This window comes from Periplaneta americana, chromosome 16 (genome assembly GCF_040183065.1).
Source record: "Periplaneta americana isolate PAMFEO1 chromosome 16, P.americana_PAMFEO1_priV1, whole genome shotgun sequence".
Classification (NCBI taxonomy): Eukaryota; Metazoa; Arthropoda; class Insecta; order Blattodea; family Blattidae; genus Periplaneta; species Periplaneta americana.
Window position 1 is genome coordinate 153,776,845 of NC_091132.1, and position 24,089 is coordinate 153,800,933.

General features: G+C 36.5%; 1 protein-coding gene across 2 annotated transcripts in view; it reads left to right on the forward strand.

The window, feature by feature from the left end:
* Nucleotides 1-17,595, forward strand: part of LOC138691411 (zinc finger protein ZFP2-like) — a 48,956-nt gene extending 31,361 nt beyond the window's left edge. For both annotated transcript variants that reach the window (XM_069813323.1, XM_069813324.1), the window contains 2 exons: nt 9,010-9,092; nt 16,435-17,595. In XM_069813323.1, the coding sequence (XP_069669424.1) occupies nt 9,010-9,092; nt 16,435-17,452 (1,101 nt within the window). In that variant the 3' untranslated portion in view covers nt 17,453-17,595. The remainder of the gene's footprint in view (nt 1-9,009; nt 9,093-16,434) is intronic.
* Nucleotides 17,596-24,089: the final 6,494 nt, after the last annotated feature.

Below are 24,089 nucleotides of genomic sequence, written 5' to 3' on the forward strand. Positions count from 1 at the left end.
ATTTTTGAAGGAAAGTGGACAAAACTGGTTCTTTCCTTGTAACCCTCATTTACTTCTTTGAGCACTGTTCGTACATTGTTTTCTTCAGCCGCGTCTAGAATGCTCATCTTTGATAATGACAAACACACTGCTATAGAGGTAACATTGAAATATTATACTATGGTCATATTGTGGGAGGTAGATCTATGTTTTCCATAGGTAGTTGATTACACCACTCAAAAGAAAAAGAAATTGTCATATCTTCGCAATAAAAATAGGTGAGTCTTAACGAAAAAGTTGCGCTGATTTTGAAAATCGCCATAAAAATCTCCTATCACATCAGATTAAAAAGATATAAACACATTTAGAATCTCACATATGCAGTTTCAGATAAAATATTATGTTATAATGCTGTATTCATGCCAGGTTAAGATTAATTCGTAAATGTAGTTTTATATGCATGTAATAATATTTGGGATATATTTTAAGGGAATATACCTGTAACTTTGCTTAAAAGTGATTGGTAATATGTGATTTTCTCTTGTACTCCTACCTGTTCTCCCTCACAAAAAACCAACAGTAATCCTCCATCATTACTGGATCCTTATGACCTTGATATCTCTTCTTCATGATGGAAATTTCTTTATGAAGTCGTTCCCCTTGTTCATCACTAACATCACCCAGGTTTTCCGGAAAAAGTTTAGATGTGAATGTATGAAATGGATTTTCAAAGACATTCGACAACCCATGTTTTTATACCATTTCAACAAATTTGACTCCAAATTTTATAGTTTTCTTCTTTTGTGTTTCCGAGAAAACCTCGCACAATCCTTTTAAATGATTGTCAAGCTGCTAATTTAACCGTTTGTAAATTTTTCTCAAAAATTTCTTCCACCATGAGTTTTCTGATTTGAGGTCCAACAAAAATTCCTTCTTTCAATTTTGCGTATGTTAACTGTGGAAACTTCCCTTGTAAATATACACAGCCACTACTGTCCTTGTTGAGTACCTTAACAAAATTCATCAGCTGAAGTTTTATGTGCAAGGGAGGAAGAGAAATCTTATCAGGCTGAATCAATGGTGTTTCTTTTATATTACTTTCCCCCGGAACATATTTCTATCGCTTGTTCCACTGTTGTACCACATAATGTTTTTCTGTAGCACGGCTGTCTGCAAATCCAAAAAAAAAAAAAATTTTGTGAAGCCGTCTTGCAAACCAATTACTTTAAGATCACCACATATCTTCCAACAATGAGTCTCATATTTTAAAACACACACAGTCTTAGCCATACTTTCATAACTTTCTTTAAGACCTACAGAATGGAAAACTGGAACAGATGGAAATTCATTACAATGAAGTAACACTGCTTTTAAGCTAAACTTAAATGAATATATAAACAATCGCCAGTTCTGGATTATGCTCAACCCCTAGTTTATTCATTAAACCATTAACGTCTACACAGATACACATGTTCTCCTCCACAGCAAAATATTTTTCAAATATCTGATGTCTATTTCGAAACTCTGAAATTTTTGTACTAGATGCAAATAATTTCTATTGTTATAGCCTAGAACCTAGAAGTTCAGAGTCTTCTTTCGACAAATTTAAGTTGCATGCCAAATCATTCAAGTCTACTTGCTCTACAAAATGTCTTTCACTTTCAGATTTATCTGGTTGAAAGTCAGAATCTTTTGAAGTAGAGGCCTCTGGCTCCGGGAACAACTCAGATCGGAGATCACTATTTCCTTCACCAATACTGTCACTACTCCATATATTAGGGAGTTCAGTTACAGGCAATTTATCACTATGTGGAACAGTTCGCATGGCAGAAGACATGTCTGTATACTGAATAACGTGTTTACTTTTCCTAGACATGCCAGATATATTTGTCAAGCAAAAGTAACAATCACTAATATGATTTGTTGGTTCTCGCCACAACATTGGTACATGCAAATGGTAATGCTTTAAGTATGCCATGTAAGATTTGTTGTACAAGTGATACAACATTGATGAGATGACCATTGTTTTTTCTGGTCACCAATTTGACACCCAAAGTAAAGACTAAAGAATGTGCACATTTAGTAATATTATAAATTTTTTTTCCTCTCATTTTTGAGAGTAAACATCCACAAACATAACAAAAATTATCCGGATTATTTCTGCACTTCCGATGTGAACTAGTCCTTTGCATTGCACAACTAAAACACTCATTTACTTCTGAAAAAATTACATTAAATGAAAGAGAAATTTCACAATATAGGCCTACTTCACTGCTGTCAACACATCCACAATGAGACTGACGATTCATTTCACAAGTGGAGTACACGTATTTTAAACTGGTAGACGAAATCACCACGTAGGTAATACAGATTCAACCTTCTGCTAACAATGCATTGTCCTGAAAGGAATAAGATAAGCTATTTCTCCAAATATTTTTGTTTACCGACAAATTTTCGGTTCTGTTTTTAGTAAGCAGAAATGTGAATAACATAAGTTAGATCACGTTTTATTTGGGAAATAATATTACTTTACAATCCCATTAGAAGTATCTGATCAGTCTCTACCTGGATTTATCTCTTTGCAGTGTCTACTTCTAGAATAAAAGACAGATTTCTGACCAGTATCCTGATAACTGACAAAGACTTGGTTAGATTGTATAAGATGCGGCAGTGGGATATGACGGTTTTTATAGCTCTGTTGTGGGTCACTCAGGACGAATTAAAATAAAAGACATACTGGAAGTAATCTAATACAGTGCAATTTATTAATGTCTGATTACTTCTTAAAAACTACATTTCGTAAGTAGCCTCCACGGCAATGAATACAATCCTGCAATCTGCTATGAAAGTTCTGCATAACTCGCCCCAACAAAACAGGTTCGATGGCACTAATTTCGTTCCTTATGTTTTGTTTCGGCTGGATGATGGTGCGAGGCTTGTTGCAATACACTCTACTTTTGAGAGTGTAGGTCAGGAGATCTTGGCGGCCAGGCAAGGTCTCCAAATTTTGAAATTATTTGTCCTGGAATCATGTTTCGCAGACAGTTCATTGAACCATGAGCAGTGTGCGCTGATTACTTTCTATGGAGTTATCTCAAAAGTAGAGTGCATCACAACAAGCCTCGCAACATCATCATCCAGCTGAAACAAAACATAAGGAACGAAATTAGTGTCATCGAACTTTCATAGCAGCTTACAGGAATTTATTCGTTGTCGTGGAGGCTACTTACGAAATGTAGTTTTTAAAAAGTAATCAGACATTAATAACTTGCATTGCACTAGATTACTTCCAGTATGTGTTTTCTTTTAATTCGTCCTGAGTGTTCCATTACAGGGCTATAAAAACCTTCATATTGCACTGTCGCACACTATATAACAAATACAATAGAATTCCTCTTAACCAGCACCAAAGGGACCGGGCTACTTCCGGATACTAGATTTTGCCGGATAATTGATTAAATACTGGTATATACGAAAAAAGTTGCTATTTCGTGGTGCCAAATGTTGAAACTGCAGCCATATGAAGCTTATTTCTCTATCACTTGCTCATAACTGAATAAACATAAAAACTGTGTGGGTGGAATTTTTTTATTAAAACACATCACACAACACAAATAATACACTAATTCTAGGTTCGAATATTCACTGAAAATGAAAGTTCGTGCGAACTTCCTAATGAGGCGACACTGACGGCCCAAACATAACTAACTAAACATAAAAACTGTGTGGATTTTCTTTATTAAAATACATCACACAACACAAATAACACACAAATTTTAGATTCGAATACTTACTGAAAATGAAAGTTCGTGCTAACTTCCTAATGTGGCAAAACTGACGCCCCAGACTGTGGCAATCTGACAGATTTAAACTTTTTTTTTTTTTTTGACCATCCAAAGTGCCGTTATTTGGGTGCCAGTTACGAGGGATTTTACTGTAACACATTTTCAACTTTACATTTTGTAAGTATGTAAGCAGTCATGTAGGGCAGGAGTAGCCAAGATATGAAACACGTGTTACCAGATGGCACGCAAACTTGTTTTCGATGTAGAATATAAAGTATCTAAAAATTATGACGTGATGTAACATTTTAAGTATTGTTTTCAGAATCTGCACGTGAAAATAGACTAAAAACACGTATTATCTTCACGGAGGTAATTTCATGTTGAGTAGTGTTATAATATTAGATTAATAGTGGAATTCTTGCAAGGGAAATGGGAGTACATCAGGAAATTTACTGACACAGTATTATTGTCCACTGTAACTTCAATTTAGAATTGGTGTTAATTGAACTCAGGACTCTTTCATGAATTGTATTGCTTCTGCTATACAAGTAATGATGTGCCAACTGCAAATTTGTTTATGATAATAGGCCTAATCCCTTTACGAGAAGAGAGAATAGCAAACAGAATTCAGAATTTGGTGCCACATAACAGAATGAAGCGTTATGGAAATTGAGTGAGAGTGCATGAATTATTCTCTCAGTATTCATTGCAGTCTATAATGCGTCGTGTTTTAATTTACTTATTTCCTGTTTAATATTTCTTGTCATGGAATCGAGAGGAATTATCTTTCTCACTTACTTACTTATTGGCGTTTATTGGAGGTTCATTACCGCCCTCACATAAGCCCGCCATTGATCCCTATCCTGAGCAAGGTTAATCCAATTTCTATCATCATATCCCACCTCCCTCAAATCCATTTTAATATCTTCCCATCTACGTCTCGGCCTCCCCAAAGGTCTTTTTCCCTCCGGCCTCCCAACTAACACTCTATATGCATTTCTGGATTCGCCCATACGTGCTACATGCCCTGCCCATCTCAAACGTCTGGATTTAATGTTCCTAATTATGTCAGGTGAAGAATACAATTCGTGCAGCTCTGCGTTGTGTAATTATCTTTCTCACTTCTTGCAAATAATATCCCTCAAATGACCATAGATTGACCAGTGTGCTTCAGATTGAAATCGCAACAGTTTACTTATTTCATCTTGTTACGAACTGATTTCATTGTCATGCAGTTTGATGATCCATGGCTTAATTTTGTATAAAATCCACTGACATTTTGTGCGGGAAATTTTGCAAAACTATGATTATTATACCCATGTATGGTGGGTCCCTATCACCACGGCATGGCGCATCCTCAGGTTGCGGATAGAGGAGACGGCCTCCAGATATGGAGTGGTAGCTGCGAATATATTGAATAAGCAGTCGTGGACAGCCGATAAGGGGTGGTCCTCCAGCTTGGGGGTTGGGCGAAGGGCTAACAACCCATCACCGTAAAAAACAGCTTGTTACGAATCCCTACAATAAGCCTCGGAATAGGACTGATTCTCTGGCACGACCACAGCAAATGAATAAGGTTTTGAGATTTGGCACTTGGAACGTAACTAGTCTTTATAGAACAGGAGGGGTAACATTAGTAGCAAAAGAACTAGCTAGATATAGAATAGACTTCGTGGGAGTACAAGAGGTTAGGTTAGATGGGAATGGCATATCACAAATAGGAGATTACTTGTTGTATTATGGGGAAGGAAACAATAATCACCAATTAGGAACAGGATTCTTTGTTCATAAAAGAATAAAATCAGCAGTAAAAAAGGTCGAATTTATCAATGACAGGTTATCATATTTAGTACTTAAGGGTAGATGGTGCGACATCATAGTTATAAATGCTCACGCCCCTACAGAAGAGAAAGACGACCATATAAAGGATAGTTTCTATGAGGAATTGGAACATACTTTTGATCAGTTCCCTAGATATCACATGAAAATTTTATTGGGGGATTTCAACGCTAAAGTAGGACGGGAGGATATTTTTAGACCAACTATTGGAAAAGAGAGCCTACATGCAATTAGTAGTGACAATGGAGTTAGATTAGTTAACTTTGCCACATCGAAAAATTTAATTATCAAAAGTACAACATTCCCCCATAAGGATGTACATAAATATACTTGGACTTCTCCAGATGGATTGACACACAACCAAATAGATCACATCTTGATAGATAAATGGAGACACACTAGTATAGTAGACATTCGAACTTTCAGCGGTGCAGACTGTAATTCTGACCATTATTTGGTGATTGGAAAATTAAGAGAAAGATTATCAGTAGCCAAGCGAGTAGAGCAACAAGTTAATATTACTAAATTCAATATTTTGAAATTAAAGGACGAGGAAGCTAAGCAAAATTATCAGGTCGAAATTTCGAATAGGTTTGCCACTTTAGAAAGTTCCGACGAAATTGAGAAAGAATTAGATGTTAATAGCGTGTGGGAAAATATCAGATATAGTATCAAAATTGCAGCTGAGCAGAGCATAGGTTATTATGAAACTAAGAAAAAGAAACCGTGGTTTGATGAAGATTGTTGCATGGTAGTAGAAAGAAGGAAACAGGCAAAATTGAAATTCTTACAGGATCCAGTTGAGGAGAAGAGAGAGAATTATTTCAATGAAAGACGGGAAGTAAGTCGTACACTTAGGAATAAAAAGAGAGGTTACTTGAAGGAAAAACTGAATGAGGTAGAAACAAATAGTAAGAATAAAAACATTCGAGATTTATATAAGAGTATAAAGGAATTTAATAACGGATATCAGCCAAGGGTAAACGTGATCAAGGATGAGAATGGTGACTTGCTTGCAGACTCTCCATCAATCCTAAACAGATGGAAAAACTATTTTGCGCAACTACTAAATGTACATAGGCCAAATAGAAATGATCGGGACGAAATTGAAATACAAACTGCTGAGCCATTTATACCCGAACCCACGCTTTCAGAAGTCGAAATTGCGATAGAAAATCTGAAAAAGTACAAGTTTCCAGCTATCGATCAAATTCCAGCAGAATTAATACAAGAGGGTGGAAGTGCATTATATAGCGAAATTTATGAACTTGTACTTGCTATTTGGGAAAAGGAAATTGTACCAGAATAATGGAAGGAGTCCATAATTGTACCTATTTTTAAAAAGGGGGACAAAACCAACTGTGGTAACTTTTGTCCAATATTCTTTTGAGAAGATTACCTCCGTACGTAGATGAAATTATTGGGGATCATCAGTGCGGTTTTCGGCGTAATAGATCGACTATTGATCAGATTTTTTGTATTCGACAGATAGTGGAGAAAAAATGGGAGTATAAGGGTACAGTACATCAGTTATTCATAGATTTCAAAAAGGCATATGACTCGGTTAAGAGGGAAGTATTATATGATATTCTTATTGAATTTGGTATTCCCAAGAAACTAGTTCAATTAATTAAAATGTGTCTCAGTGAAACATACAGCAGAGTCCATATAGGTCAGTTTCTATCTGATGCTTTTCCAATTCACTGCGGGCTAAAGCAGGGAGATGCACTATCACCTTTACTTTTTAACTTCGCTCTAGAATATGCCATTAGGAAAGTTCAGGATAACAGGCATGGTTTGGAATTGAACGGGTTACATCAGCTTCTTGTCTATGCAGATGACGTGAATATGTTAGGAGAAAATACACAAACGGTTAGGGAAAACACGGAAATTTTACTTGAAGGAAGTAAAGCGATCGGTTTGGAAGTAAATCCCGAAAGGACAAAGTATATGATTATGTCTCGTGACCAGAATATTGTACGAAATGGAAATATAAAAATTGGAGATTTATCTTCGAAGAGGTGAAAAAATTCAAATATCTTGGAGCAACAGTAACAAATATAAATGACACTCGGGAGGAAATTAAACACAGAATAAATATGGGAAATGCGTGTTATTATTCGGTTGAGAAGCTCTTATCATCCAGTCTGCTGTCCAAAAATCTGAAAGTTAGAATTTATAAAACAGTTCTACTACCAGTTCTTCTGTATGGTTGTGAAACTTGGACTCTCACTCTGAGAGAGGAACGTAGGTTAAGGGTGTTTGAGAATAAGGTGCTTAGGAAAATATTTGGGGCTAAGCGGGATGAAGTTACAGGAGAATGGAGAAAGTTACACAACACAGAACTTCACGCATTGTATTCTTCACCTAACATAATTAGGAACTTAAAATCCAGACGTTTGAGATGGGCAGGGCATGTAGCACGTATGGGCGAATCCAGAAATGCATATAGAGTGTTAGTTGGGAGACTGGAGGGAAAAAGACCTTTAGGGAGGCCGAGACGTAAATGGGAGGATAATATTAAAATGGATTTTAGGGAGGTGGGGTGTGATGATAGAGACTGGATTAATATTGCACAGGATAGGGACCGATGGCGGGCTTATGTGAGGGTGGCAATGAACCTTCGGGTTCCTTAAAAGCCATTTGTAAGTAAGTAAGTATGATTATTATAAGCACTCATACAAACTTCAAAACCGAGTTTCAAGTCTCAAAATGAGAAGAATTAAACATGCACTATGAAATGCAGAAATGTAAAAATATTATATTTGTTTTCATGAAAGCAATGTTGTTTCGTCATTTATTGAAAGCTCTGTACATTCTCTTTGATTGCATGAGAACACTCAATAAATATAGAGTGCAGTGGTGATAAGTAGAGCTCGGAATTTTAGGTGCTAAAAGTTAAGAATGACACTGAGGGTAGATGAATAGAAGTAGTGCTCGTGAGGAGGGTTTTAAGCTTATTACACAAGAGTCCGATATGTAATAATAGACAACAGAGTCAGAAGGACTGAGCAGTGGATCTTGTAAACTGTGCGCTAATTTGTAAGTGATGATTAAGAGGATTAAAGACCTTTAACAATACCAAAGGGAAAATACTGAATGACAAGAATGGCATCTCAAAGAAGTGGAGGCATGGCAATGATAAATCATGCGCTAGTTTGTAAGTAGTGGTTAAGAGGATTAGAGATCTTTAGTGGTACCGAAGGGAAAATACTGAATATCATCTCAAAGATGTGGAGGCATGGATTCTATATTTATAAACTATAGCGAGGAACAATATTAACTTTTAGCACCTAAAATTCAGGGCTGTAGTGATAAGTTCACTTTGCACAGCTTTGGCAATAATTACTCTGTATTTCAGTGGTCCTGTGTTTTCAACCTTCTCTGTTGTGTTTATTGTTTTCAGGAAGAGACAATAGGTGTAATCACTAAAAAAGAAGAGAAGGAGCTGGAAATAGTGGAAGCAGAATCTGAAGTCTTGACTGAGAGGTGAGTGTAGTGTGCATGTGTTTAATTTGTGCTTAATTTATGTAGTTCAGTTACATGATAATGTAGAACATTAATAAATGAAATAGATGGGTTTCACAACAGTAAGAGGAGAGTGTAGTCTCCTATGCAACAATTGTGTAGTACTACACAGATGTCTTCAGTAGGTTTAATGATGGATCAGATACAGGATGAACCAGTCAGGGCTAGTCTCTTAACTGTTCTCATGGCGGCTGATTCATATGTAACAGCGCTACCATATGCAGAGGATTTGTTCCGCACTTTTGCGGTTAGTATTGTGTAATGATGTACTTAACGAATTCACAATGCATGTTCGAAATGACGTCCTTGTGATATCTGACAGGTTGCACATCTCTTGAAGACATGTCCAGCAACTTGCTGCAGTTCATTCTCCAAAATGGCTCGAATTTATGTCATTTAGTGGTTCGTGAAAACTATGTGGATTTTCACTGCCCAAGTAACGATTATTTTGCGTATTGACGAAACCACTGAGGTGGAACCATGCTTCGTCACTATAAAAAATGTTAATGTGGGGTCAAGTAGTCCATCATACACTGACTTTTGCAACCAAATGTAAAACCTAAGTCTGATAATTGGGTTCTGTTAACCTCTGATTATGTAAGGTTTTAATTTTAATTGTTTCGTGCCTCATCACTGAAGACTGTGACACCCCAAAATACCTTACTATAATAATACCAGACAGCTGTATTACTAGCAGCATTGACGTGAGTGCGAAATATCGCGGACCTGACATCTGGTTGAGCGGCATGGAATTATGTCCACAAATACAAATATTAACACAGTGGGAATCGGACTATTGTTTAAAACAAGAGGTACTAATGTGGAATAATATATGAGACACTTAAGAAATGTTGAATAGTATTTAATGTAACATTATTTTTATCAAAACTGCGTATTATGAGAAATATTGCTTTATATACGCATTGCTGACAACTGCAAAGATAAAATTGGTAGTAATGTGAGGCTTGTAATAATTAGTAAAGGCATATGGACAACAATGAAACTTAATTTGATAAAACATTAACATTTTCAATACATTTTAACTTCTATTCAATTTATTAGGCCTAAATAAAAAAGCTAATTTTTATTGTTCTATCAACTCAGAAACAAAGCTATTAGGCCTAATAAAGAATTTTGTTGACTCACGTTTTATGATCTCCCGAAAATGGAAAGTACGATTTGGAGCAATTTGTAATGCTGTAATTGTAGCAATTATAAACAGCATGTATACACCCTGACATTTTAACACAGCACTAATTAATAAAACTATTAACTAGCCCAGCACAATATACATTGATTACAGCTTGTTTCAAGTGTATCGCCACACCAGTTGCCTAGGTAGCAGGACCAGCGTCGTTAGCGCACAGAACTGCTAGCTGTCTGGCAACAATAGTAAGGTATTTGACACCCCTACCTGCTGAGCTGCATGGCGCGATGATGTCATAGGACTTGTCTCTAGTCAGTGACCAATTTCATCTAACATCTCCTCAGCGAGTACATGCTTCACACATGTTCTTTTCTTATTCATTACTGATCCAGTTGTACGAAATGTCTTCACTAAATTGTAAATCATTGTTATACAAGGCTCTGGGAACCAGGAAATTACTGACAGAAGTTTGTTACAGTTGTTGTCCATGATTCGTATTTCACAAAGTTGTCGTAAATAAACATTCGTTGTTGAAGGCTATATTTCATAATGGACACTCTACTGCACTCTAAATCAGTGGTGGACAGATCTTGAGATACCACCCGTCACACAGAAGAGAGTTTATATGGTAGGGGAATGTACTTCATCCATTTCATATGCAGTGGCGATCTGTAACAGGAACATAATATAAGATATGAGGACACATTATTTCTGCCGTGTGTTAAGCATGCTTTCATCAATGTTTTACAATTAAATTAATTGTACACATTTTATTACATGAAGTTGATTTAGAAATAAGTGATAATTACCTCTAGATCCATGCTGACTGTGCAGTGTCCGAACTTTCATCTAAAGCAAGTGAATACGCTATGAATTTGGGAAATACTAGATTTTAGGTGGTCATCCACCAGATATCAAATATCTTCTATTCTTCTTCCTATAGTACGACGAGACAAACTAATGTTTTCATATTATTTCTTTTGTTCAAAGACATAATACTCGCCACTTATTAAATATTTTTTAACAAATTCCCTGTCACTAAAAGGTTTCAATGATTTTGCGACTTCCTATGCAACTATGTCACTGCAAGAATTTCCTTTTGTTTTTAAGTCAAGCCATTCGCCTCCTCTCTATTCTAGTTATGTAATATTTCGATTTTTAATATTTCAAGCTGCTCCGTACGTTTGGTCTCTATAAATTGAGATAGAGAGAAATAGAAAAGATAGAGCAAAATTTTATTTAAAAATTGTGAAAACAGAAAAATGATTTAGCTAATATTATTATTTTAGCTTATTGTGTAGGTATTAAACTTCAAATTACGATTACTTACCTGTGATATTAAGCTATGATTCTTATGACATTGTATATAATGTCTGTGTATATTGCTTCTGTGGTTCCTATAACGACTTTTGTGGCATAATAAGCACAACAGAAGAGTTTTTCTTCCCAATCTACCTGTAATGGGCGTTTATAAGTATTCACTGAGGTTGATATTTTCAACATCGCAAAGACAATACATCACATCGACTAAGAGTCGCTTACAGAGGGGGTGGAAGTTAGTGGGAGGAACGTGACGTCAGAACACTCCCCGCTACTAGATGTAATCATGATTACCAGTTTGCCTGCGTCTGCTCTAAATGTACGGTATACAGCTGCACCTTCACTATTTGAATGTGTTTACGTAACTAAACACAAAACGTACGCGAGCAAGAGGTCTGATCACTGCGATGACGCAGCAGTTACTATGCATACGACTTTCTGCTGACACTGGTCTAGCCTTGGCTGACTCACTCTGTACGTTCAGAAGTAATGAGATGTACATAACACAAGGAATGGATAAATCCTGGCAGTAGAATTCATTATTAGGCTATAATGAATGTTTTCTACTTGTTTTAAGTATGACATGGGTAGCAGCTTTTTCAAACTTCATTACAACGAATTCCATGAAGAAGCATATGTAATATCCAGAGTGCAAACCATGCTGCACTCCCAGGAACACAAGAGCTGCTGTTTGCAAAATGTACCGATTATCAAGGAACTTTAGTAGTTTGTGTATATATTGCGCCACCCAATGATTGGTATTGATGTTGAACAAGGTGATGAAGTGTCCGAACTTGGTGGCTCCCTCCAAGACACGAAGTTAAACGTTGGCACAAAAAAACCCTGTTAAACATTGTTACTATCTACTTTAATTATGGAACTTTTCATAATTTTTCACTGTTGTAAACTTGAATTTTCTTTAGCTGAACATTGTATTTAATGCATTATATAAATTGATTATTGTCTAGTATGCTTTGTCTACGGGCAACATCAAAATTAGAGGAAGCAATAAAATAAAATACAATAAAATAATATAAAATGGAAGTATTTTTGAGAAACAAGTGATAAGAGACGCACTGGCGTGCATCCGTAGCTGCTGGCAGGTATGCTCTCTACCCCTCTCTTCTGCACGATGGTGCATATTCCAATACACTCCTTACCCCTGGGGTTCCCAACCGGTGTGTCGCGCAGCCCCATGGAGTGTGTCGCGAAATTTTTTAATTGAAAAATAAATTTCATGCCATCCAGAAAGTCTCTTTACAACGCAGTTTCTTATTTACAACGAAGTCTTTGATATGGTACATTTTATTTTGGGACAGATTTACCAATGAAAAGTGAACACCTGCAACAATGCTCAGTTTAATTTTTCTGCCTGGTGATAATTCCAATGAAAGTGAACACTGCATCAGTGCTTAGTAATTCATTTACTCTTCCCCCTTAATAATTAACAGAGTTTAGAATCGTCAGAACATATTGGTCAGTTTCAGTATATACGTGTGAGCAGGTGATAGTGCGACTATTTCATCAGAAGTGTTTTATTTAGATTTTATCATGGACAAATTTTTAATTCGAAAAAGACAATCAGAATCAAATTCTAGGTTAGATGACAGCAGTGCTAATTCGAATAATGTAAGCGAAAATTCCCTTCAAGGTTCACAACCTATTGCGTTTCGTAAATACAGTGATGAATACTTGCAATATGGTTTACGTGGTGTGGCCATGAATATAAACAAAATCCCGAGTGTCTTACATGCGAGAATGTTTTGTCAAATCAGTCGATGGTGCCGAATAAACTAAAGAAAACATTTGCAACTGCCGTTTTCAACGTCATAATTGTGCGAATCAGCATTTTGTACCATGAAAATAGTGAAATCTAAACAAAGGAACAGACTGCTGTATCTTGAAGATGATTTACGTGTTGGTCTGTGAACCATAAGATCACGTATAGAGAAACTCTGTGCAACCCACCAAGCGCAGACTTGACAGTAATATAAATTGGTGAGTTTTGAAAAACGATAATGAAAATCTTTTATCTGACATCCAGCATAGATAGGTTGGAATTTTTGACACATACCTTTTTTTTTCTAACGTCGCTCAAGTTGCTGCTGTTTTTTAGAATTCTCGATTGCGTGTTAACATCGACCTATCTACAACATTGGATGTCCGACAATACAAAGAAGTTGTTATCAGTGCTTTTATCCTGGTGAAACGCGTTTGAACAGCATTCTGGCACCATTTTCTTGCATTCTTTTTATCATGAAACAGAAATACTGTATGTGTGAATAATTATTTTTTAATATAATTTTTTCTTTGTATTCTGCTTAGGCCTTGAAACTCTTAGTTGGACGAAGAGGAGCTTAAAAACGACAAAATTCCTGTACATTGAACAGTAATCATCTCCCCGTCCACTATAAAATATTCTGCACAGAGTTTCACCACCTTTTCTCCAGAAGAAAAGCACTGGTTGTTGTTATTATTATAGTATTATTAATAATAAAAACAAATAAGTGTGTCGCAATATAGTAGGCGTTCAGTAAAAAAAGGTTGGGAAGCACTGCAGTGTTACCCATTTACAGTGAGTGCTGACAACCACTGCTGTATAAGGTCCCTTATGTAGTATACAACATTGAGCCATTTATCTCAGGTGACTTGCGACACATCTTCGGTCAAATTCAATACTTCGGCATTCATGAATTGTTATGAAGTATTGTTTTTCCTCTAAAGTTTTCTTTAACTTGTGCTCAAATCAGTTTTGTTCTATTATATATTAAATGATAGGTTGGCAAACGAACAATAGTATATCCCACTTCCTGAGCAAAGATGTCAATTTTGTATATATTGCGGACTTGGGTTTAATGTATCTTTACCAACTGTAGTAATTGAACTTGTTTTAAATCGTCAGTGCAGGGTACATTACGCCATTAGACCCAATTGCCTTTCTCTTTGTCCTTGTGGTTGGCTTTGTCGAATTGCGTGGAGTGGTAGAAGGCATTGTCAGTAACAATTATTCGAGAGTGAGGAATGTTAGGAAACAGTTTAGGAAAAACTGTGACGTGTAACAGGTGGCATCCATGTCTTTGTGGTAATCACCAGTCGTCTTAGAATGAAATACCGATAATGCACCTTCCACAAACCCATTAACAGAACCTGCATGATCTTCTGTCCCAGTTAGCATTCACTGATTTAGTATTGTTGCTCCATATCAGATACAGCTGGTTTAATTTATTTTTCCTTTATTATTTGTAGTGACGCCAACTTTTGAAAAACATTGAATGGACTTGAGTTATAAGTTGAAATAAATAAATCCCATAAATAATAATAATGATGATGATAATAATAATAATAATAATAATAATAATAATATCACAAATCATTGGGTTTGTTCAGGCCCCACAGGCCCAAATAAGTTTGCATCACTGGTTATATGTGTTTAGCTAAATTTAGTCGCAAGTAGAGTAAAATATGCGTGCTTTTTTCTTCCAGTCCACAGATTTTGGTAGTAGTAGTAGTAGTAGTAGTAGTAGTAGTAGTAGTAGTAGTAGTAGTAGTAGTAGTCGTCGTGGTGGTGGTGGTGGTGGTGGTGGTGGTGGTGGTGGTGGTGGTGGCGGCGGCGGCGGCGGCAGCGGCAGCAGTGTGGGGGCCACCAGCGTAGCTCTGTCGGCTAAGGCGCTTGCCTGCCGATCCGGAATTACGTTCGATTCCCGCTTGGGCTGATTACCTGGTTGGTTTTTTTTTCCAAGATTTTCCCCGACCGTAAGCAAATGTCTGGTAATCTGTGGCGAATCATCGGCCTCATCTCGCGATCACCAATCCCATCGACGCTAAATAACCTCGTAGTTGATACAGTGTCGTTAAATAACCAAGTATATATTGGGTGAGCTCGGACCCTGCAGGCCGATATAAGTTTGGGCCACTGATTATATGTGTTTTGCTAAACTTAGACGCAAGTACAGTAAAATATACGAGTGCGCTTTTTCTTCCAATCCTCAGTTTTTAGTGTTACTAATATCAGAATCTTATGTGTGGGCTTGGGACTCACATGCCCATATAAGTTTGCTCTACTGTTTAGACGCAAGTACAGTAGAATATACGAGTGCGTTTTTTCTTCCAATCCTCAGTTTTTAGTATTACTAATACCAGACATTTTTGTGTGGTCTTGGGCCCCACATGTCCATATAAGTTTGCTCTACTGATTATACGTGTTTTGCTAAACTTAGACGCATGTACAGTAAAATATTTGAGTGCTTTTTTGTTCCAATCCTCAAATTTTACTGCCCACTTTTAAGATCTTTAGTGCCTCTTTAGACGCTTGAAATATAAGTTTTTAGTTCTTCGAGATCCGTGTCCAGTAAGTGATGACTTATGGAGAAGTGTTCGAATGACAGTAGGATAATATGTATTTCCCGCAAAATCTTACCAACCATCGCAATTTTGTCCATCACAAACACAATGTCGACCTGCTAGTATTCAAACCAGAGACACCAGCATGGAAAGCCGACTATTCCAGTATCACAAAACAAAACCAATTATTAATCTTTGCCTTTTGGCTTTTGCAATTTGTTCACGAGAGCTAAATTCATAGGCTACTTAATATTCTTGAGTTTCTGAAAATTCGATGTTTACCTCCAACTGTCTACATTCTGCTTTAATCCGCCGATTTGACTTCTAACATCAGACCTATCCAATATTCCTAACCGAATATTCTATGCAAATCCTAACATATTTCATAGTTTTTAGGATAGTGCACTTCTTTACTGTTGATATTTCTTGATATTGATTGCCTTTGTTGTTGTGATGGTAGTGTAATTTTCATGAATGATATTTTTTTGATTACAGCTCTTTTAACACTGAGGGAAATGAAGCGCCACAGGTGAAGTGCGTAAGCACTAAAAACTGTTTTTCTGATAATCTTGTCAGAGACAGTAAGCTCCAATCCCAGATATTCCATCACTGGCTTAGAAGAAAAAAGACCGAGGAATCGCAGTCAGACAGTAATACGGGCGTTGGATCCTTTAAGTGTAATATTTGTGGCAAGATGTTACGGACTGTGAAAAGCCTGAGAAGGCATTTGCGAATACACACCGCCGACAAGAAATTTCAGTGTGATACGTGTGGGAAATACTTTTTACGATTAAACAATCTCAGATCCCATGTACCTACCCACATCGGAGAGAAGCCTTTCAGATGCGAAATATGTGGGAAATATTTCGCAAGGTTTGGTGAGGTAACAGTGCACGCACGTACGCATTCCGGCGAGAAGCCATTCAAATGCGATGTTTGTGGGAAATGTTTTGTCGTTTCCAGCCACCTCAAAGTTCATTCACGCAGGCATTCTGGAGAGAAGCCTTTCAAATGCGATATTTGTGGGAAATGTTTTGTAGATTCAGGTTACTTCAAGGTACATACTGGTGAGAAGCCGTACATGTGCGATGTTTGTGGAGTAGGTTTCGTGAAATCATCTAGACTCATCGTGCACGCACGTACTCATTCTGGCGACAAACCATTCAAATGTGATAAATGTGGAAAAGGTTTTGCAGATTCATGTTATTTGACTTGCCATTTACGTACGCATTCTGGCGTGAAGGCATTTCGATGTGATCTTTGTGGGAAATCTTTTGTACATTCGAGTGATCTCACAATGCATGTACGTAAGCATATTGGAGAGAAGCCCTTTAAGTGCGGGGATTGTGGGAAATGTTTCATACAGTCAGGCACACTCAAAAGGCATGAACGCACGCATTCTGGCGAGAGGCCATTCATATGTCAGGTTTGTGGGCGAGGTTTTGCAGATTCGAGTCATCTCAAAAGGCATGCACAGACACATTCTGGCGAGAAAGCTAAGTACCGTCTTTAGCATACTATAAGCGTTTCGGCGAAAAGGAATCCAAGTATTCTGTATACAGGAAAAGTTTCTTCAAATCTTGTGACTTATAGTGCATACACATGTATTCTGGCCTGATGTAATCCAATATTTGTCGGAAGTGGTTTTTTTTTTTTGCAAGCTATGCACGTACACATTCTCACGAGAATCTATTCAGATTCGATGTTTGTGGGAAATATTTTTGTATTCTGTACGCATTGCATTTGGAAGAAGAGGTTAGAAGATGAACGTGGGTAGATAGTATTTGTGGAGCTTGCGTCCAAAACAGAGAAGTCAGTCAATGCTAATTTTTCATGAAGTGGGGGGGGGGGGAAACTGAAATCGACTCACATCAATACGGTGAATGTAATATTTTGTTAGGGTATTGAGGACCTACAAAGTAATATTGTAGATTATATTCTGCCGTACACAAAATGTCCTCGAGCTATTTCTTCAGTATTGATTGTAAGAGGTGAACTTGTTTTGCATTGAGTGCAAATGGTTTGGACACTTGTTCATTTTTTGATTACAAATAAACATTACTAAACCATTGTTCTTTCTCGTGAAAACATTTGTTGCATTTAAATCATAGATTGAATCACTTTAATAATTGAATTTCTCACTCTCTTGCGTTTTTACGACAGTAGCCATGATACAGGGACAGATGTCGGAATCGGTTGTTATACTATTTAGTATGAAAGGGGGGGGGGGGAATGAAGTCCCCAAATATCTTACAAAAGTAATGCAATCAACACTGGAACAGAGGTGACATGTCAGTGGGTTATCAAGGAAAAAATAAAAGAGAGTTAAGAGACAAGTATAGATTGCTCACCTGTGAACAGAAAATTCTTTTGGCTATCCCAAAAAGTGAAAGTGGTGGGTTACTGTTCTCTACACAACAGATCCATGTGGTATTCCCAAAAAGGGAAAGGTTATTGTCTCTTCACTACAGATGCATTTGGTATTTGCAAGAGCATTAGGGTTGAGTTACTGACATTTATACAAAGGTTTTCTCAAGATAATGTGTAAAAGGGATTTGTATAATCTTGGTTGAAGAAAGAGCATACTTTGGATTATACACATATACGATTTTTGTAATGACTGGAAATGTGTTAACGTTTTATTTTTCATGTTACCTTTGGACGTGTTCGGTTTTGACCGGAAACTCATATTTCTAATGAAATTTTGTATGGAATATATTCAAGTTTGCCTGAAAATCATTGCAGATATCGATAGAATTCAATAAAATTATAACGAAAACATCATAAACTCATTTTCTTCCAATTATGAACTTGTCTGATTTTGGACGCAAGCTCCACATTTGTGACAGGATAAGATGGAATTGATTGGCAGAGTATCATAAGTAAAAACATGGCTTCTTGAAAACTCGTGATTTATTTAAAGTGTTGAATGCAACAATGAACGATCACATGCTTTTTAATATTTTTAAGTGCGTATTATTAATTCGTTAGCTGTTGGATGACGACGAATTACGTGACAATTAAGTCTGTATTTTGTAGTGGCCTACATAAATGTAATTTTTAATCGAACTTTCACGTAGGGACAATTAAAATAGTGTGTCGAGCAAATGGGAAATATGCCGACAATGGTAATACCTATCACTTAGATTGGTTTTCCGCATACAAAATTATATATCAAAGTTGTATAAAAAAATAATGCAAAACATACAGGAAAACAATGATGTAATTACTCGTTGAAGGTATGTTTAAAAGAGTGCACAAAAGTATTATTATCTATATGTTTGGAAGAATTTATAAAAAAAAAATGCTGAGAATTTATAATACGCATTTAAACTTTAAAAACTTAAATATCTCAGAAACATCCTAATGTCGCTTAGCCTAGTTTACCTCTAACAAGGGGGCAGAAAAGAAAAGTTAAATTTTTTTCTTCCACCATGTTAATCATGTCAAAAGAAGTGCTTATACAAATTTAGGCCACTCGACCGCAATTACGAGGCCGTGCAGAAAGTGATTTTTCCTGGGGCTGTTTAAAGGAGAAAAAAAAAACAATTGCATGGAAAGATTTATTCAAACAAGTGCAGCAATTGTTCCGCTGTTTGTCAACATATCTCCCACGGGAATTGAGACATTTGTCATAGCAAGGGATCAATTTTTGTATCCTTGTGTCATAGAAGTCAGCCACCTGAGATTGAAATCAGCATTTGACAGCCGTCTGCACCTTTCTGCTGATTCCATGATATGACAAATGTCTCAATTCCAGCCGGGAATATGTTGAAAAATAGCTCAATAATTTATTGCTGTGTCTGTTCCAATAAATTTTTCCAATGTAATTGTGTTTTGTTGCTGTTAACATCCCTGGCGAACTTATTTTTTTACGGCACTCGTAATTGCGGTCGAGTGGCCGAAATTATTTGTATAAGTACTTCTTTTGATATTATTAACATGGTGAAAGAAAAAAAAATTTTTATCTGCCCCCATCAGAATGTTTGCTTGTAAGTCCCTTGATTATGATTGAAACCTGCAAGTAATGTTTGACTGACGGATACTCAGAAATTATTTTTAAAACCTCGCCATAATATTCACATGAAATCTGTATTATGTAACTTAATTATTATTAATTTTTTTAAAACATTACAAGTTATTTATTGTTCCCAATGATTTACGAGTACTGGTATTTATGAAGTATTAAATTAAGGTGTTTTGGATTTGTGGGTGAAATTGGAAGCTGCTTCAAGATAAGGCCGAAGAAATGTATTTTTCAAAAGTCTCCACTTCTTATAATTCTAAGTGGCAAGCAGTTTTTTTCTTGAAGTTAGTACTTCTGTTAAAAAAAAAAGCAGCAGATAGTTTTCTCAGAATTCGATTGCTACCTGCTGAAAGGAATTGAACTGCATGAGTTCTTTGATCAGAACTGTTATGAATTAAAAAATTAATAAAATGCCTGCAGAAGCTTTAATTGATACTGGAAGCTCTGAGAGTTTCATTAGTAAATAAATTAGGAATATCAACTTTTGCTGTACATGGAGAAGTTAGTATGGCAACTACATTTATTTCACAATTTAATAAATCTTGTTACATAAATCTTGAAATCCAAGAAGGATATTATAAGAGGATAAAAGTGTCTGTTCTTGCCAATCAGTCATTCCAGTTGTCACAGATGTTACACTTTTACTATTTGCAAACTCTATATATTGAAAATGAAATGACTTTCGTCAACTTTTATTATTAGAATCAATTTAGAAGATTGGTATCATTTTACAGAAAAAAAGTTGTTGAATAAAATTTCTTATTTTTGCAGAAAATAAAGAAAAGTTTCCGTCACGGATGTTACAAGATTTGTGAACTCACTTCACACATTATTAACAAAAAATACAAAACACAGGTCTCTGCCTCAGGGAAAAAGAGATTCATTCTCATAGTGTGCATGTGAAAGCTATGCAAATCTCATGGCATCCAATGAATTCATAAAACATAAAAATCATCTGTAGCTGCTTTTAGATTGGCAACAGGCCATGATTGTTTGGCCAAACACCTGCATAGAATTGGAATATATCAGTCCCCTAACTGTCCATTGTGCAACTCAAACCAAGAAATGGATTCGGAACACCTCAAAATCTGTGCTTCAGCGGCTGGTCATGATAATATCTTTGAAAAATATTGGAGTGCAAGAGGTCAAATGACTTTATTGTCAAACGCCTGGCATTAGAAAACAACAACATATTTTATAGCTGCTTCTTCCATGTCATTGATGTTACAAATGAGTTAATATCTTTAATTTTTCAGTTTCAAAACAATTTTGACAAAATTCTGTCAAAATATTCACTTGAATTTTAAGATTAACCCCAAGTACTGAAAAAAAATGGCAGGAAGAACGTAGTACAGAGTGAAAAGTTCCTTGATCCTGAAGCTTTGGAATTAACAGTGTAGACATCTCAAAATATTTATTCAACAACAGCTCGTTAAAAAACATTTTAACACCTGATCTCTCTATGAATAAGTCCTGGAAACTTTAGGGAAACAAAACAGTACCTATTACCCAGTCAAGACAACTTAAATTTAATGCCCAAAAAGCTTGCAAAATATTTTCCTTTGGGAAATAAAACATTAGAATATTTAATTTTAGAGTCTTATCTTACACTAATAATAATCATCATATTCCAGGCACGAAATTAGGCCATTGTTGGCCTGTTTCGGTTGCAGCTATACGGGATCCAATAGACGTTTCTGTGGACGTCCAGGTCGTCGTCGTCCTTGAGGGTGGTATTTTAGCATTTCTTGGGGTGTCCGGCCAGCTTCCATACGAGAAATGTGTTCAAGCCATCTATTTCTATATTCTGTAATTTTTTCTTCTAATGGTTGCATGATGAGTTCCTGCAGTATATCCCCGTTCCTCTTGTGGTCAAGAAGTGTATATCGTCGCAGATATTTCATTTCAGCTGCTCTTAATCTGCTGATATCTCTTTGTTTCAGAACCCAAATTTCGCTTCCATAGAGGAGAGTTGGTAGTGCAAGGGTTTTATATAGCTTTATTCTGGAATGTTTCTGTACTAAACTTGGTTTTAGGGTATGGTTTAGCAGTCCTAATATTTGTAAGAATTTGTTAATTTTTCTGCTTACATCATTCTCTCCTTCGTATGATGTAATACATCCTAGGTATGAAAAGGAATTTATCTGTTCTAAAATGACATTTTCAACAACAATTTTGCTTCGGATTGAGTTTGTATCTTCAAATGCCAATAATAATGATGATGATGATGATGATGATGATAATAATAATAATAATAAATTTTTGGAAAAGACTTTTTCAATGGAATTCCCAGTGTGCCCTAATGGTTGTAATCTTTGTGCAGATTTTGTAATTAGACACTACATTCTTCCTCAATATTCTTGGTAAAAGTATACTTCTGTGTGTCTAAATCTCATTTGATTGTGTGTCCTAATTAGTGCAGATGTGCCACCTGTATTGTTATTTAGTAATCTTATCCATGATTGTAAACAAACTGTCATTAAATCAAGAACATATTCAAGAACATAAATAATCAAAATTTATTAAGGAGGAAATTCAGAAACTTCCTGCTGCAGGCATAATATAGGGCAGGTACAAATGATTCATCAGGTTTTAAGTGAAATATTTGCGAAAACTGTGGATGCAATATGTTTGTGCTAATCATGAATCGAAAAAAAACTCTGAAAATTTACTTTTCCATTGTTGTAACTCTAGTGTTTGTAGACATATGGCAGCACAGCATAGTTTTCAAAATGATATCTGTGCAGTAGTTTTGGAATATGAGAAGTCATTTTCCTTTGTTACCTTACAATGTGCAGTCCAGAGACAATACTCTGGAACTTCACTGTCAGGTCACCAAAGTATTCTGCAATGGCATTGCCAATTTAAGGCAACTGGTACCATGAGTAAAGGTAAGAACAGTGGATAGCCAAGCATTTCTAATGAAACAGTGGAGTGAGTGAGGGCGAATTTCATTCACAGTCCTCAAAAATCAACATACTGTGCCAATCAGGAACTTGATACACAGCCGACTGCATGGAAAATTTTATGAATTCGATTTCAAATCAACTCATTCTGCATACAGTTACTGCAAAAGCTAAAACTGAAAGACCTCGTGAAACGATATGAATTTTGTAATTCCACGCAAGCTGCTATGGAGGAGAATGATGATTTTGAGGATCTTCTAGTGTTTAATGACGAGGTCACATTTCACTTGTGCGGAAAAGTTAATCGCCATAATGTACTCATATGGGGTACTGAAAAACCACGTTTGAGAATGCAACATGAACGAGATTATCCAAAAGTGAATATTTGCTGCAGTGTCTAAATCAAAGGTGCATGGCTCCTTTTTTTCACAGAGACAACTGTGACCGGTATGTCATTCTTCGATGTGCTGTAGCAATGGTTGTTTCCTCAAGTGACTGAGGATTTCAGTAACTAAATATTCCAACTCTTGATGGGTGCCATTCCATTGGCACACTGAAGTGCGTCACTACCTGAATACAGATATCTTTCGTCATTGAATTGGGCGATGCACTGAAGATGACTTAGCATTGTTACAGTTGTCTTCTAGATCTCCCAACCTAATGGTCTGTGATTTTTTTCTTTGGGGGGTGTGTAAAAGACAGTGTACGTACTACCACTACCAGCAACGTTGGTTGAGCTCAAGGATCGCATTACAGATGCATTTACGACCATTACCATGGGTATGCTACTGCGCATATGGGACAAACTTCAATATCGCATTGATGTGTGTCGTGTAATGAGAGGAAGCCACGTCGAAGATTTGTGAAGGGTGTTCGAAACTTGGACAGCTTATGTTTATTTTGATATACCATACATTATTCTAAGTGTTATATTTTTCTTTCTGCAGCTGCTTGAAACCTGACGAGTTATTTGTAATTGCCCTGTAGAAGAAAGCCACTCTTCCTACTATTACGTTACGAGCCACCGGCGTAGCTCTATTGGCTAAGGCGCTTGCCTGCCAATCCGGAGTTGCTCTCGGGCACAGGTTCAATTCCTACTTATGCTGATTACCTGGTTGGGCTTTTTCCGAGGTTGTCCCCAAATGTAAGGCAAATGCCAGGTAAGCTATGGTGAATCCTCTACCTTATCTCGCCAAATATATCATCACCAATCCCAT